General features: G+C 38.7%; 1 protein-coding gene across 1 annotated transcript in view; it reads right to left on the reverse strand.

Moving 5' to 3' along the window:
* CPQ (carboxypeptidase Q) overlaps nucleotides 1-18,722 on the reverse strand; it is a 150,730-nt gene that overhangs the window by 44,498 nt on the left and 87,510 nt on the right. Inside the window, exon 5 of the mRNA XM_005517004.3 lies at nucleotides 10,260-10,371. Within this exon, the coding sequence (XP_005517061.1) occupies nucleotides 10,260-10,371 (112 nt within the window). The remainder of the gene's footprint in view (nucleotides 1-10,259; nucleotides 10,372-18,722) is intronic.

The raw sequence follows: 18,722 nt of genomic DNA on the forward strand, positions 1-18,722 counted from the left end.
AGAAAAGCCTTGATCTGAGCATAAAGTAGAATAAATTGCAGTGCCAATCGAGGGAGGTGATTCTGCCCCTCTACCTCCCCTGGTGAGACCCCACCTGGAGTATTGCATCCAGATCTGAAGTCCTCAGCGCAGGGAAGACATGGACATGTTTAAGTGGGTCCAGAGAGGATCACAAAGATGATCAAATGGATGGAACTTCTCTCCTATGAGGAAGGGCTGAGACAAGAGAAGGCTCCAGGGAGACCTTAGAGGAGCCTTCCAGTAACTGAAAGGAATCAACAAGAAATGGGGACAGACTTTTTAGCAGGGCCTGTGGCAATAAGGACAAGGAGCAATGGTTTTAAACTAAAGGCTAGATTCAGATTAGATCTAAGGAAAATGCTTTTTACAGTGAGGGTGTAACTCTCAAAAACTGTCACAGATTGCCCAGAGAGACTGTGGATGCCCCATCCCTGGAGAAATTGAAGGTCAGATGTGACAGGGCTCTGAGCAACCTGATCAAGTTAAAGCAGTTCCTGCTCATTACAGGGGGGTTGGACTAACTGACCTTTAACAATGTTTTTCAACCCAAACTATTCTTTATGTTCTCTTACTTCTTATATTCCCTAATTCACTAATATATTTGCTTTAGGAGCTACTAGGGAGAGGTATATACAAATATATCATCCTCAAGTACTGTTCTCTGCTGCACTGAACAAACATGCTATGGACTTTTCTGCATGGTTACCCTGTGGCTTGGAATTTCTTTAAAACATATTTATACAAAAATATTTATAAATATTTATACAAAAAAAAGTATCAAGAAACATAATGATGTTGCTGACATTCTTCAAATTGTTATTACACTCCCTACCTTTTTCAAGTTTGGAGCTGATTAGACATAGGGGATTTACTGGGTGCCATTAGTTTGGATATTTCAATCATGCATGTGCTTCTCATAAGATATCTGGTACTTCCAAAATTTCTGCCACGGTATAAAATAAAAATAAAACCAATACTCCCTATTTTTCTAAAGAAGATAAGAGCTCATTATCAAAATGGCGGTGCAATTTGCTAATACCTGATTTGTAGTATGGGCAAGGAAGAGAAAAGCTCTTACTGCTAGCAACTTGTTTCCCAGCCTAATTTCAAAGAATATATGTACAGAAATAAACTGTAATCAATAGGATGATAGTAATAACACAGTTAACTGAAGATGTCCAGACTTTCCCTCTGAAGACCTAGAAGAAATCTCCATTCTAAACCAGGACTTTGGCTTTTACTCATTAGAAATACAGCCCTCTACGGTTTTCTACTTGTGCAGAAAAGTGCCTGTGCACTCATTTATTTAAGAAGAAATTGGGTTTTTTTAATTGAATGACAATCATGCATGCACCTTAGAGATCATCTTGTTCCAACGTTCCTGCCATGGGCAGGGACATTTCACTAGGTCAGGTTGCTCAGAGGCCATCCAGCCTCGCTTTAAACACTTGCAGAGATGGGGCATCTGCAACTTCTCTGTGCAACCTGTGCCAGTGCCTCACCACCCTTACCACCTCATCCAAGGAAACTGGATTATTTCCAAATATCTGATCTAAACCTACTCTCTTTAAGCCTGAAGCTATTGCCCCTTGCCCTGTCACTACATGCTCTTCTAAATAGACTCTCCTCATCTTTCTTGTAGGCTTCCTTCAGGTACTGGAAGGCCACAATCAGGTCATCCCTAAGCCTTCTCTTCTCCAGTCTGATCCATTGCAATTCTCCCAGCCTTTCATCGTAGGAGAGGTGTTCTATCCTTGTAATCACCTTCATGGCACTCACTCCAGCAGGTCCACATCCTTCTTATGCTGGGGTCCTCAGGGCTGGATGCAGCACAAGTGGGGTCTGACCCAAGGGGAGACCAGAGAGGCAGAATCCCCTCTCTCACTCTGCTGGCCACATTGTTTTGGAAGCAGCCCAGGACATATTTTGCTTTCTGGGCTACAAGTGCACATTGCCAGGTAATGTCCACCCTCTCACCAGTCAGTACCCTCAAGTCCTTTGTAGAGCTTCAAAGTTAAAAGCTTCCAAAACCAAGGCAAAGAACAGCCGAAAAAAATCCTTTTAGTACTACTTAAACCTTGATTATAACATATTTCTAATTCTCTAGTGAAGCTCAAATTAGACATGGGAAACAGCTTTTGGCTTCAGGAACTTTCTTTTCTTCTTAAATCAGTCTAATGCAGTGCAATCTCCTTGATTTTTGTCTGTTGATAACTTCTTTTTGTGGCATTGAGGACTGCAAAAAATAGCACTAAGAAGCAAGTAAACCTCTGAATGTCGAACGTCTGGAGTAAAGAGAGATGAAGTCTAGAGTAGAAGAGACAAAGCATTGCAGGAAGAAGACAGAAAATGGTCAGGTCTGGGGCTGGGGAGAGGGAAATCAAAGTGGAGTGATGAGCCAAGCCGGACACTGCATCTCAGTCTCACCTGGGGCTGTCAGCTTGCTCAGAAACATGTTTTGGGGGTTGAGAGGACACGACTCCGCCACTGGCACAGACTGTGAGCAGCTGTTTGGACAGGCCCTTCAAAGAGGGCACAGGGGCACAGCAGTGCCCAAAATGAACCAGTCTAGGGAAGGACTGGACTTGCAGAGCATCAGCAGCTTTGACAGCAGTGCAGCAAGACACTGAGATTATGCAAGCAATTTTTTTCCCCTGTTTTTTGGGAGGCTGATGATCTTATGACAGAAGGGCAGATTTACAGAAGACTGGAGAAGGGAAATGTGAGAGGTTTTAGATAGATTTATTTTTAAAAAGCAATGCAATATCCAAGAGGAAATGTCAAGGAAGGAGCTGTGTATACAAGACTGGAGGGGAAATCTGTGAATGATTTGCAAGTCTAGTAACTAAAAATAGCATGGATTAAGCCTTTTGACTGGGGAGGTGAGGGAGAGAAGAGGGAAGCCAAGCCCAGAGCCTGGTGCTTATGGGCTGCAAGTCAATAGTGCCAGAAGGAGGGTTTCTCTGTGGACACCTTCCTGCCACCTTGCAGCACAGAGCAGGGGCACTTCAGATGAGAAGTACTGCCAAATGTGCTCGTCTGCACATGGGGTTTTAAATGAAGAACTGGTTTGTGCAGTGCCATGAAGCCATTACAAGTCATGTGTATCAAAAAAAAGGGGGAAAAAAAAAGGAGAAGAACAGGAAACACAAACTTGCCTGTGTAAAAAAAGCAAAGTGCAGAGTCAGCGAAGAACTCCTCCACCCCATGCCTTGCTCTGGTCCTTGTCAATATGTTCTCTGAGTCACACAAAAAGGAGTAAGACACTGTCCACATTTAAAACACACCTTACTCCTCTTCAGGAACACATTCTTCCTTAAAGGTATTTGTGATCTCATCAAAGTGTTGAGCAGAAAAGGCAATGTGGGTCCCACTTCTACACTCTCTGGGATTACAAATATCAGAGACGGTTTGATCTTAATGTGAGGTGGGTCTGTATTCTACCTCTGCTGCCCTGCTCTTTGGATTAGAAAAACAAATCTGTTAGGCTATTCTGAGAGCTGATGAGTCAGAAAATCAAGCAGGAACACTTCTGTCTCCATATGGAAAATTTATACCTTAAAAAAAATGACAGTAAGGACAAGATACCCCATACTTCATTTGGGAAGGATTTCAGCACTTCACCAGGTCAATGGTGCTAGAGATTTGAAAAAAAACCAGCAACACACAACAGCTAGCACTGCCAGGTTTTTAAGATTTTTATAGATAATCAAAGCTCAGATTTTTTCTTGAATATTGTGGATAAATTAAAGCTTGCAGAGAAGCAGAACTCCACAAGACAGAGGACAAAATTGCTATGGAGGGCTTTATATCTAAATTTACCACCACATTAGCAAACCTTTATGTTTGCAGTTGCCCCTCTGCTATGTCAACACAGTATGAAAACTGAAGATTTAAGTACTTGCTAAATATGCATTCAACTAAATGTTAAAAGGAAGGAATAAATGCATTTGTAGTGTAACAGCATATGCAGAGATTCATACCAAGTAGATTTAACAGAATTGAAAACGTGAACAAATAAAATACTCAGCTTTGTGAAAGTGAAAAGAATGTAAGAAGTTAATATCAGGCATATTTGATTAAAGAATAAAACCAGAAACTGTAAAAGTAGTAATTTAAATTATGTTTCACAACATAGACAGCAAACAACTACACCACCACAAGAAATTCAGAAAAATGTTTAACAAAATATTTTGCAAGCATGTTAAAATTGCATTTATATGACCTCAATTAAACTAGCAAAAAAGGAATTATTCTGGTGATCATATTTTTAATAAAACATATCTTTTGTCCTCATATATTAGCCAGTGAATTTGGACTGGAGAAATGTAACTTCATACAAAGACTACAGTGAACTGTATAAAAATGTGTCTAATAATTTTTCAGTTGCATTAGTCATGGGTGTAATTCAGATAAGAGCTACAATTTCAAGTAAGTTTTAAGGGGGGGAAACTCTCTAATCAACTCCTTATGAGTAATAATAACTCAGTGCCTTAAAATTCTTACATGCATTGTTTTAAAAACATTTTTGTAGTTTTCTGTGTCTTTTTCCTATGAAACAGTCATTTGGTAGTGCCAGATCTGTGTCTAAATCTATAGGAAAGCTAATTTATGAAACCCCAGTTCAGCTAAATGCTGGCAAATAGACAGAGGAGAAACAGCACATATCATCTATCACCATACATTTCTCCCTTTTTCATGTTTCATCATCGTCTAGGAATGCAGGAAAGCTGTGTAAAAGGTTTGATGACTGGGATTAGATCTTGTCAACAATCATTCTTCCTTCATCAAGCTACTCTAGCAGCAATGGCATCACCTGGGTGTGAAAGAAGAAAATGCTCCCTGTTCATCTACTTGAGTGCTGGTATTCACTGGCTCTGGCAGGTCCCCATAGCAAGTGTTTTCTTACATGGAAGAAGAGCACTTGGAGGCACAGTCCAAGCAGGAGACTTTCTGGTTAAGGCAGCATGCAGACATGACCAAACACGGGCTCAGTGTACAACACAACAGCACAAGCAGGGAACTGTTCACTCTGCATCACAACCCACCACTGCAGAGGTCTTTGGAGTGTAGCCTTTCCTGGAGTCTGCACCGACTACTTCAGTAGAAGCAGAGGTTCAGAGAGCATTCACTGGCAACACCTTACACTGGCTGCAGTTCAAGAAATTGAAGAGAAAGAGGAAAAGTTTGTCATTTGACAAATTCACAGCTCAGCCATTGACTTCTGAAGATGTCCCCAGATTGAGCAGTAGCTCATGGATAGGTATGCACCTCTAGGCTTGGCAGGGCACCAAGAGCTGGCTAGCAATGAAACAAGACCCAAATACAGCCAGGAAAAGGTAGAAAACACATTTCTTGAACAAGGAAAGAGAGCTTGTGGGTAAATGCTGCTGAAAGAATACTGGGATGTGAACAAAGAACCTATTAACTGTTTGATTCCTCCTGTGCTAGCAGAGATGGGACTCTGAAAATAAACTAGACTGTAGTGTCAAATAACATACCCCATCAGTTTCTATTCTCAACAGAAAAAAAAAATTATTCCAGATGTTTTAATTAAAAAGAGACATAACAGCTATAATTTCTGAAACTTTTCAAAAGAAAGCACTGAAATTCATCCATCAGAATCAACTGGATTTCTAACTCCAGTAGGCTCCGTACTGCTGTTAGGAGATTTAAAATACTATGTTTGGAAACCTGACATTGCTATACAACCACCTTCTAAAGACCTTTCTCTATTATTGTCACTATTCAGTTCCTTCAAGCTCCCTTTAGGGATGAAAGGCCCACATTTCCAGCCCTAGAGTGTGAGGTGGCTCTGGCAGGGCTGGAGGAGGACAGAACACCTGTGGCCTCAGCTGGGAAATGCCCCTCAGCCAAGCAATGTGGGAGCACAGCTGGATTAGGAGCCAAGAGGCAGCACTGGCTAAAACTCTGAAACCACTGGATACACACTAGCTGCTTCCTGCTCAAACACCCTGTGCACAACTCCCAAACAGGAAGAGCTGCAGGCTTGAAATGTTGGGAAAGGAGCACAAATATCTCCTTCACAGAAACTGACAAAGAACATACAAAGCAGGATCAAGCCCTGCAAACTGTCCAACCAAAGACAAAATATGGCAACAAAATAACTTTTGTGGGATTTTATGGTGATGTTCTATGTGTAGCTGCTTAGCTAGTCTTTCATCTCACCTGGAAAAGCAGCTTCTTTTGTAAATCTTGTGTGACAGAGGGACATGAGAAGCTGTGTTTCAAATGACAGCAGAGCACTAACCGGACCAACATGAAAATGCTGAGGCAAATGGCATTGGTCAGCTCCAGAGATGCTCTTTTTTGCACATAAACTAACAAACTAAAAATTTGAGAATGATAAGTGCAACCTGAAAACAAGCTGGGTTTGAGATTTCTAGGCTGTAATTAGCAACATAGCTGTTCTGTAAAACTGGACAACTGCAATTTGCTTGAGTGTTCTCTCTCCTACAGCATCCAAAGGTCCTCATCACACCACATTACAGCTCATTCAACACCCCATAGCTTCTTTCAGCTTAAAGATGGGAACCTGTTAACCCTTCCTCTCTAAAACACCTCCAGTGTCTTCCCATCATCCCTCAATTACCCCAAACAATGCTTTCAATACTGCCATGGAGATATCTGCAATCAATCACACAGAGTTTGCAGACAGATTAAAAGGAAAAAGACTGGTGATTACCACAATGCTATACATGTTCTGGTAACCAGGTGTTTGCCATCTTTAAGAAAATAATAAAAGTGCCTTCTTCCTGCCTCTCTTCAGGTGGGAAATAAATGCACTTGCCCATCTCTCCCCAGTCACCCATTTGAAGAGTATATCAGAACTTCCTATCCTAAATATTTTTATGCCTCCATCAAAATTAGTTAAAATAGATCAAAAGATTAAAACCTGCAGAGGGCTGGGCAGGGCAGCAGCTGCCAGACATCACAGAGGACAAACTACATATTGCACAAGTTTACTGCCACGGACGCTCTGCCTGCTAGTGTAGAAGGTTCATCAGAAATCATTAGCATCAGAAATCCTCAGCTAATCACAACAGCCTTGGATTCCCTGAAGAAAGGGAGTTTACCAGTTCAGACCAGTTCACAAACTGCCTCAGCAACTCTAAAAACGTCTTTATTCCCAGTAAAAAAAATAAGGAGTAACAACCAGCTGAAATGTTCATGTTTCTTCAAATAAACAACTTCTGTGGAAACATTTCCAGTTCTTACTTTTTTAAGCACATCAGCCATGAAACAGCTTGCCACAGATATTGTGTATCAATGGTATATATAAACTTCAAGAATTTAATTCATGTTTTTCTTTCCCTTGTGCTCCATTAGACTTCATTACTAACAGTGAGAAAAGACCCCTTTGAACACCAATAGTCAGTATGGCCATTAGTTAGTGAATTTTTCTGAGATTAGCTACCAGCAAAACAAGCAGCTGTGGGAGTTTAGTTGATACAGAGAACTTGATATGGATGCACTAGGCAAAATGCTTCTTTTTACTCTGGTCAGGAGATATCTACAGCCAACATGGGAACCAACAGGTGCACAAGCTGGTACTGACATTTAACTATATGTTGCTGAAGGGGGTGTTTTGAGAGTGAAACTGCAGCTGCACAGAAAACATAGAAAGATTCGCCTTGTTGAAATGTTACCATCCAGAAGTTGACATTTGCTCTGAATTTGCTGCCTTTACTTCCTCCCTGAAGAAGGATGAGAGGGAATGGCACCACCAGCAGGTACCCCCTTCCCATCATCCCACTGTGGAAGATGAGCAGAGAGATATTACAGCTATTAGAAGCAAAGTATTCAGACAGACTGAAACTTTCCATTTGTTAGGTCTTCTGCTTTCCAGAGCTAACTGAATGGTTGTAACTTTAAGCAGTGTTCAAAAACTAGAGCAGATCACAATTGGCCCTATGCTTTTAAGGTACTATTCTTCTGAAATGTATACATGGGATTTTACATCAATAAAATACTTTTATTCCATTCTCTGCTAATATAAGGCAAAATAATTTCAGTTCAGTCTGACTTTCATGTAGTTGACTTTCCCTCAAAAAGAAACAACATTAATGTGAATTCAAAATGGAAATGGGAAAAAAAATGCTATTAAATGTTTGAAGTTTTGAAGACTATGTAAAACTATTTCAGATTTTGCTGGATTGGTGTATGCCCTTGTACGGAGCATGTAACTATTATGGTGTCTGAAAAGCTAAAAAACCCAAAAGCAAAACAAAACAAACAAACAAAAAATATACCAATATGGCATAGAAATTGCCACCTCAATTAAAAAAAATAAAAGCTAACACTGAAGATTGAGGAAATATGAGGATGTATAAAGGCCAATACATTAAGTAACTGATTTACTTAGAAATAAAAGCAAGAACTATTAAAAATTTTACTTGAGGCAAGAAAACAAACTGTATTGCTTAAAATAAAAATTGCATAATTTTAATGGCTTTTCAATTAATTTAATGTATTTGGTCCTAAGCCAATAGCTATTAAGTGGTTTTGGGAGGAAGCTGTGTTGAAACTATGGAATTGCATTTACACTATAATATTTTTATAATATTACATGAAATTTTCAGAATCCAAATTAACAGGCATAATTTGTGTCTTGTTCATAAGCCATGTCCAAGGGTCACAGTGATATCATGATGAAATGCTATTAGACCATCACTGAAAAACCTGCTTTAATAGTGTAATAGTATTTTGCTTTCATTAACCTGAAGGACCATGGCAGAAGTACTGGTGTTATTTTTTACTACACAATATAAATTCATCTTCTAGAAATCATATTTCAGAATGCTCATTTCTGCTTGAGGATCATATCACCACAGCTGTAAGATCAGTTATACTCTGGTAAATGCAGACACAGTTTTTATTGCTACACAATACACCATGGCTTTAAGACTCCCCAGACACAGTAAAAAAATTCTACACATTCATAGAGACAACTGAGTTGGTTTATCTTTATTTCAAATGTTTTTGGTGTACTAGTGTGAGACTAAATTTATCAGCATCCAAAAGGATATCAAACAAGGTCTCCACAGTTCAAAACACAGTGTTCATTGAACAATCTATGGAATTGATTTTAAATGAAAGGCATTAATTTGTTTCTCACACAAGCTTCACATGTTTTTATTTTTCTGTCCTACAGCTATGAAGAGCCAGAAGTCCCCTCCCATCCTTGTGTTCCTGCAGAACACGGGTACAACAAGAAGAGCAGAACACAGCAGCTGCCCAGAACAGAGGGCACCAGCAAAGGCTTCAGCATTTCCCAGCTGAGAGAACAGCATTTCACCACAGGTTGCACAGCAAACACACAGGCTACTACCAGAGGAAATCAAATATTTAAACAAGAAAGTGATACATTTCAGTCATGTGTGAAGGGAAACCCAGTGAATAAGAATTATACAATGTCACCATGAACTTGCACTTAAGAAACAGACAACAATTTATTCTGAATGGAATAGAGTACCAAACACAGCAGAATAACTTTCTTTTCCTTGAAGGGGAAGGAAACACAGCCAATTTTCCAAGCATCATAAAAAAATATAAAATTAAAAACCACTAACAGAAGGAGTACACTTGGATTCTTTGCAGAAGAATCCTATTTAGCTTAAAAGACCAAAAATTTAAACAGATGCACTTTGTTTTAGTTACAGATTGATAATCCAATCATTCCAAGGCTGGGAAGTTGAGAGACTAGAGGTTCAAACAACACAAAATAAAGGAATAGGAACTCACAGGGATGTCTGATGTTCACAACTGTAGTATGCAAGCAGCTAATCACATAACAGAGCCTGTCTACAAAGAGCTCTTCAAGAGAGACTGAGATTGTTGAAGTGCACAAATCCTTCCACTGGGAAGCAGGGAAAGCTAGTTTATTGTTTAAATGCTGCCAGGGATAAGAGCAGGAGCAGCAGCTGATTTTATTTTGTAATGAATACATTGAGCATTCTTCTTGACCACACGTTATATTTGTGGAAGAAGGGAATAAGGAGGAAAAACAGATTCTATCTGCTGAAGGGGGGAAAAGCATCCTTGGATATCAAGTCAACAATCTAAAAAGTCTGTTTTGAACTTGTTTTGAGGGGTAAAGTGACAAAATGAATACTTGTGCTCAGAGACATGGATAAAATAGAAAATCCAGTTTAGACATCAAACAAAATGTCCTGGAAATGTAATGCATTAAAAATATCTTAAAATTAAATATTTACCCAGATCCTTAATGAGTGATAATGCTTCCCACGATATAAATGCTCCACCACCATCATCCATAGCTCCCTGCCCAACGTCCCAGCTGTCCAGATGTCCACTGACCAATACAACCTGGAAAAGCAGTTATGAGAAAACATATCTACATGAAAACTGAATCAGAAAATTCTGTTTAGCATTTAAGCATTTTAATGATTTTGTCACAGAGTTGGCATTTTAGTTTAGAAAGGAAGGAAAGAAATATTTCAAATAAAATTAAACATTGTTCTCTAGTTTCTGAATATTAATCTGGGATTTTACTACTTTAAACCACTGCCTAAGTGCAACTAGATAAGCTGTGAGAAATATTTAAATGAAAGGTTTTATCTCATACATTACAAAAATGCATGCTTTCCAGAGATGCAGGACTACTACAGTGCTGACTGGTGAAATTTTCTTTCATATTCCATCTGTTTAAGCCCTTAGGCATGAAATTTGATTAATCCTGTTTTTGGGTGCATAAGGGAAAAAAATATGAACTTATACTGAAGCATTCCCAGAGGTTTTTGTTTTATTATATATCTATGGTACTTGTCACAGAGGACCTCTAATTTATTACCAGATCCCCTATGTGCTCCAGCAATGACAAGATATTTTATAGTTCCATTAGTCATAAGGATACTTTAAAAGATGGTAGCAAGTCCCAAATGTGTTTTCTGCAAAGAAGGTTTTGTAACTATAGTAGAGAATAGTAGTATGGGCATCTCCAGAAACATCCACTTTCATACCTGAACCCTTCAAACGTTGACAAGCAGCATCAGACAGATACCACAAGTGTGAAAGTTCCCCAACTGGGCCTTGAGCTGAAGGGTTTATGGATCTATGATTACAATGGAAAGGTGAAGGAGAGACAAAACCTCTGAGCCAAGCAGGCAGTGTGGTATAATGGCGCAACAGCACAAAACCAAGAGTGGGATGTGTTCAACCTATGACAGCTCAGCACTAAGGAAAAACAGAAGGAGACCCTGGAGCATCCACCAGTGCTCAGAACCAGCCATACACAAAGGGATGTTTCCCACTCACTGTTTAGCTGATGCCAAACAAGTCTCAGAGCTGTGGAATCCAGAAAAATGTAAAAAATATTCATTCTTTCTTCCACCTTCTTCTCCCTAAGGGGTGAAGATCTGGCATACTATCTCATCTACCATTCATCACTGGACAACTAGTCTAGCACTGAAAACGAGAACATAATGTGTTTTTCCTGCTATAACTCCTGGAGGCCAAGAGTCTATGCTGTGAAGCATCCAGTGAACCTTGCAAAGAAGTAACTTGGAACCCAAACATGAAGATCTCTATTTTCTTCTTCATGTAATATAAATCTGCTTTCTCTGGTTATTAAAATTATTGGACTATCATGGCAAGAGAAAAAAAGTATCAAGTACTCATCATGTAACAAACTAACCAAACACAAACTCAGGTAACATAACTGAAATACCCATATTATTAAACAAAGGCCATGAGAAAGTACTAATCATCCCCATTGAACTGCCATGGGTCCAATTAGAATCCACCAAACCTCTTTAAATTTAGAAAATACACTGTGACATCTTTGTAAATGTGTGTGTTAGAAAAAACAGAACAGTCAGGCCTTAGAAGCAGAAAAAGCTTGTGATCAAAATCTGAAGAGCAGCTTACTCTTTCCATCTCACATCTCAACTCTCTTTTCTGGTTACCCAGTCTTAACATGTGTTTCCTTTCCAGCACAGACTCATTTTCTTGGTAGAAAATAGACATGCTTCAATCTTTATTCCAAAACCTCCCCTCCTTCAAAAGTCATTACACTTGTATGGATGGACCCTCTTTAAAAGCCTCAGAATTTCTCAGGGATATTCCTGAGATTTTTGCAATTAAATGTCATGATCCTTGAAGGGCCAACACAAAAGATTGCAAACATCATGTTTTCCAGGGACACTGACCTGACTATTAAGTAGAAGTACTTAATAGCAGCACAGCTTGAAACCAGATCATCTGAGAAAAGCAATGCCAGCTTTGGAGGTAGAAATGTTTCTGAAACGAGCAGAGAAAAGAAATGCTCACTGTGGCTGCTATTTTTGCTTCCTTCTAAGGGAGGACTATGCATGAATGAAATCTGCTCTGTGTTCATTCCTGAACGTGCAGCCCCACTGCAACCTGCCTATGCAGGAGAGAGCTCAAACACCACCACACTTTGCAGCTAACTGATGCAGACTCAATACAGTCCACTCCATAAGGGATCCACAAATAATAATAATTTTTTAAAAAGAACAGAAAAGGCTCTGAGTGAAAACCCAATTGTCTGTGGTATAAAGGATGTCTATTCTACAGCTTCAAAATCACCACGTGGTTTCTTTGTTCTTAAAATAAAAATTGGTTTTAAGAAAATAACTGTTTTGTCTCCTGGGAAACAGCTTCAAGATGAAGTGAATTATTTAAAACAAGCTTGTAAACTCATTGAGAGAGAACCAAGTTTCCAACAGGATGCCTTGTCTTTAGCAGTGAAAGAACACATCACTAACGCTGTTCCCTGGGTGTAATCTCAACAGTGTCTGAGAGGGAATTACTCCTCATTTCTGTGGAAAAACACATATTGCAACAGCAGGAAATTCTGAATCAGAAGAAGGTGATGTAATTTCATTTGGGGTTACAGACCCCAATTGTAAAGCTTCTTCACCAACTCCAGAACATTACACCAAAACAGATCAAGGTTCAAGAGGATTGAGAAAGTCAGTTCATTTTATGGATGAACTTCAACTTAGATTTACTGAAGCTGCTGCCAAGAACAATTACATAAATACAAGCATTGTACCTCTATGTGAAAGTTTCTCCAAAATAGTTGTTTTTTCAATAGCTTAAAATAGCTGAAATGAAAGTTTCACTGATCATGCTGTGTGGGAGTTGAATTGACAGGACTGACAATGAGTTGACCTTGGCCAACTGTGAAGTGGCCATTAATCTAAGGCCATGGGAAATATCTGGTTAGGTCATGGTGAGGAGGATGGGATGATAGGAGGGATTATGTTAATGTTATGTTAATGCATTAAGCCATATAAATTAATGTTCTTGGTTCCCACTGGTGATTGGTTATTATAATTTCACATATAAGGTTATGTTCTGAGTTCCTGTTGATGATTGGTTATCAGTGTTCTACATATTGTTATATTTCCCCCATTTTGGGGTCTTTTGAGGTTGCCCTATACTGCTGTTTGGATTATGTTCTTTTGTCTGCACCCTTATCAAAGTTGCTTTCTGGGCTTTCTCAATCGAACATGTCTCTATTCATTTATTTCATTTTTGCCACTCCAGCTGGTCCGAGGATAGCCATAGACATTCTTAAAATAAAACACAGATATAAAATAACAAAACCCACTGTGTTTATCTTGGTCTTCAAGTAGATGGAATGTGTCTCCGCAATGAATGGAAATATTTCTGAAATTCTGTCTAAACCACTATATTATTTAAAGTAATATTATAAAATAATAGCGTTATAAGACTCTGTATAGGTGGGCTAATAAAAAAAGCAGTTAAAGCTATCAAGGACATATGATTATTGCATTTTCCACATTACTTTCAAAGCTGTTATGTGATTCTTAGATCCAAATCCACACAGACACTAATAACTTATATTTGCACAAAACAACCCTATAGAAATGCCAGAACACAAGCATTGCAAAGCAATGCTTGTCAGTACCTGTAATTATAAGTATTTGTTTTAAAAATGCAGAGAAACCACAAGCAACTGTACAGGACAGTACAAATACAGCAATACGTATTTGCCAAATTGGCTAAAAATAAATTTAGGATAAGACAGCTTGCATGCAACATGACAACTTAAGCTTTATTGTTCTTATTCTATTTCCTTCTGCATCAGCATGATGATCTCTACTGGATGCCTTTAGGTCATGTGCAGCATTTCAATCAAGCATACTTAAATATTTAGGAAAAAAAATAAATATTCTAAACCCAAGAAAATTAGGAAGCAGAACCACACATACATATGCATATACCATCCTTTTCTAAGCAGGATGGTTTATACCACTAAAAATAATCTCCCATCCCATATGTAATCACACAGGTCAATTGCATTTGTCATGCTGTAACTTCATCAAATGCAGGTGAACTACCTTCTGCTTGATTAAAAGGAATTTTAAGAAATGTCTGTCCCATTTTTAGTTAAACTCAAAGCAAAGGCTTCTTTCTATGCAACCTTAGAGATCATAAATATTAAACATTAGGAAAGAACTATAAACAACATTTTAAATCACTTCATTTAATCTAGAATTACATTTGTATTAAGTTTTGAAAAGCACCATGCAGAGGTATTTCATGTCCCTGAGACAGATGTATATCAGATAATGCAATTACAAAGAGTAATGGAAGAGTAATGAAGCCATCATTCATCTTTGCCCTTCATGGATGAAGAAGGCTTCATGGATGGAGACCTGGGTTCACAGAATAGGATCTTTATTGATGGAATCTACCTATCAACACATTTCTCTTAGAAAAGCATACTAATAACTTTCATTATTCAAAACACTGAAAAGTATTTTTCTTTACATTTTTCTCCAGCAGACAGTGAAGATAAGGAGCACCTTAACTTGCAAGAGGACAGAAAACTTAAACAAGCATCACATACACAAAGAACCACAGAACCACAGAATCATGGAATCACAGAATTAGTTTGGAAAAGATCTTTGAGATCATCGAGTCCAAGCTATGACCAAATTCCACCTTGTCAACTAGACCATGGTCACATCCAGTCTTTTCTTAGGCACCTCCAGGGACAGTGACTCCAACACCTCCCTGGAGAAGCCCATTCAAATGACCAATCACGCCTTCTGTGAAGAACTTCTTCCTAATGTCCAACCTAAATATCCCCTGGTGCAGCTTCAGACTGTGTTCTCCTGTTCTGTTGCTGGTTGCCTGGGAGAAGAGACAAACCCTTACCTGGCTACACCCTCCTTTCAGGAAATTGTAGAGAAAAAGGTCTCCCTTGAGCCTCCCTTTCTTCAGGCTAAACAACCCCAGGTCCCTCAGACACTTGTCATGGAACTTGTGCTCTGGACCTTTCACCAGCCTTGTTCTCTTCTCTGGACATGCTCCAGCATCTCAACATCCTTCCTAAACTGAGGGGCCCAGAACCGGACACAGCACTCCAGGTGTGGCCTCACCAGTTCCGAGTTCAGGGGAAAAACAACCTCTCTGCTCCTGCTGGCCATACTATTCCTTGTTGCCCTGAGAATCAGACCTTTCAGTATTTTCATAATTTCTAGCCACTTTCCCAGGAAAGTAACTATAAACGTAAGTGTTTATACATTCCATTAAAGATATGCCTTTTGATAGACATCTCTCACAGCCAGTGTGGTTGGGAAGATGGTAACCTAACTATCCAATCCCTGGTTGTGGTTGGAAACCTATAAACACTGAAAGAATAAATAAACTCCCTTCTTCTTTCATCACACTTTGAGCTGCATCTGTGTGAATCATTTCATGTCCAACAGTGACAATTCCTGACACAGGCCAGGATGCCACTGGCCCTCTTGGCCACCAGGGCACACACTGGCTCATGTTCAGCCTGCTGTCAATCAGTACCCCCAGGTCCCTTCCTGCTTGGCCACTGTCCAGCCACTGTCCCCACCCAGTAGTGCTGCATGAGGTATGGCCAAGAACTAAACAGGATATTAGAACCAGATCAAGATCTTTAGTCACAACACGATCAAACTCCAAGCATCTGTATGCCAAAACATCAAGCTTAAACAGAGAAGTCCTCTAGACTGTAACTCGAGCTCTTTTCAGCTCTTCATGCACATTTTTAGTTAAATAATGCTGGAAGTTAGCTCTTTCCTCAGGCAACACAGGTTTACAGTGTTCCCATGCAATTCACAATTACCTGGAAACTAATGAAAAGCATTTCTATTCTAATTGTTGTGGTTCACTTTGTCCAATTTGCTTCTAAATAAGTCCATCTGAAATTCGAAGTACCAAAACAAGGCCTTACATTATTTAACTGGATATTTTCCTTGCATGAATCCCCTGTCAGTGCAGGGGTATTTGTGCAATACTTACCTTACACATACAAAAAACTATATATAAAGTTGATTTGTGTTTGGACCAAAATCAGAGGAAAACAGAAGTCAGATAAGAATTAGGATCCCCTATTTAATCCAATTTAAAAATTGCCTGTAATTTCTCTCCTTCCCTAGATACGTATTACTCTTTTTATTCTCACAAACACTCTCACTTCACAATCTCCTATTCTCTCCAATCCCAACAAAATTTATGGCACTAAATTAACCATGACTAAAAAACTTCTGATCCCAGCTTCTCAGACAGAGGAACTCAGCACCAAATTCAGGCCTGTGCTCCTAAGCGTAAGGGAGTACATTTTTAGTAATTTACACATTTGGATAGCATTACAGCTGTGAACAGCCAGATGGCTTCAGTTTGTAAGGATTTTAAGACTTTCTTCATTTCACTGTGTTAACAGCATGAGTATAAAGGAAAAAAGAAAGGCACCATATCATGTACCTAGTAGGCAAATAAAACAGCTGGCAAAATTTAAGCCTATCATGTTTAATTTGCTTTCAAAACTATGATTAAATAAAGACTTCATATACACAGATTTGCAAATATAGAGTAGTAAATATGGCATGTCAATTTTAGGATGTATTAACATCCTCCACAGTAGTAGCTTGCAAATCTATTTGGAAAAATGGCAACACCAAGCAACATGCATTTCTTCTCCTGACCCACACAGCAAAGCTGACACCAGTATTTGCAGCATCCTTCCTTAATGAACTTCTTAATCTGCTCCTTTGCCCTTTCTATGGGGAAACTTCTTTCATCTTGATGGAATAAAGTTTTGGTGCACAAATTGGCTTTTTCTGCCCTGACTCATTCTCTTCTTTCTCCACCTCAAACCTTTCTTTCTTCAAGTCACACAGCAAAACAAATGCAAATGACAAGCTCTTCCTTCTTTAGCTCTTCATACTTCATGTCCGGGCAGAACCTCATTCCTGTATGCAAACCAACATTCCTCAAGTTTTAAAATATTTATAATAGTTATTTAATTTGTATCATGCAGCAAGATTCTGTAATCAGTCCCTTGGCTTTTCCACCAAAGGCCTTCCGAAACCTAAACAATCTGAACTTGTAATCTTGTGTGCTGTAGCACCACACTGACTGCAGCAAACACATCACACATCATCTTCTATTCTGGAATCCAACCCAGCTCTTCCAACTGCAGGATAAATACTTGATGAAAACTTCTCAAGCACTGCATTATAAAGATAATAACTTAAACAGTTCTTGCCGAGACACTGTGTTTTGTATACACTACCATTATTCAACCTCAGCATTTCAACATTTGAGGAAGACAAGATGACAAAGTTGAGTGCCCATCAGCAGCACAGAGTAGTGAGTACTGTAACACAGCACTACATGTCATGGAATTAGACTAAGTAAGATATACATATAATGTATATATTTGAATATAAACTCTCCTGTCCTTTAAGATGTGTGGGCATTGCTACCAGAAGATAAATACTCTGTCCAGTAATGTTTAAACACAAGCCTACTCTATTGTGTGTAATTTTATCAACTTCAACACCTAAATTCAAGCATGGAGTTGTATCAGAGACATTCAGTTGTAAAAAATACATACTTGATTAAAACTCGTTATGACAGTCTACTCTGGCCATTCCCCAAATATTTGTTTTGGGCAACAAATATGTTAAAAAATCCTTGTGTGATTTTACACTTGCCTTTAAGTAAACACTAACTGCCCCCAGTTAAACTGCAGTTAGATTAAATCATGCTCTACATGTAAATCAGGAACATTACCACATTTAGTGGATTTTATTTTGTATATATAAGGATATTTCTTCAAAATAGTTTTTAGCTTTGGTGTCCAAATAATAAGACTTCACTGTACAGCTCCTTTTATTAGATTTTACGCACATTAGGAATGGTTTTTAAATAATCAGTCTAGCTGTCTCAACTAATTTACAGTCCTAAAGATATAGTGAAGTTCAGAAAGAAAAAAAAAAAAGGTTAAAACAACAACTGTCTTTTCTACTTAATATGCAATGTAGTAAGTCTTAACTTCCAGGCTTCTGATTAAATGATAGATCTGCACATGAAACAGAAGTGACTCACTTAGTCACACAAGAATCCAACCCTATTATTGCTAAAAATCCGATTAACCTTCAAGGAGCCCCTGTGTCACAACATACAGTAAACTCTTTAAACTTGAATCTCTACTTTGTAAAAGTGATTGAAACTAAAGTGTTCTTGGAAAGTACTGCAATCAAACCACCGTGTTTGAAGTGAATCTCAAAACCACTGACTAGTTAATAACTACTAGTAGTAAATGAGCTGATATCATTTATATGACAGTGAAGGGGAAAATTAGTCTGAAAATAAATTATTACTGCTAAGGGAATTGTAGT

The sequence above is a fragment of the Pseudopodoces humilis genome, chromosome 1, assembly GCF_049639895.1.
Source record: "Pseudopodoces humilis isolate 2021_Gansu_Grassland_sample_001 chromosome 1, ASM4963989v1, whole genome shotgun sequence".
Taxonomy (NCBI): Eukaryota; Metazoa; Chordata; class Aves; order Passeriformes; family Paridae; genus Pseudopodoces; species Pseudopodoces humilis.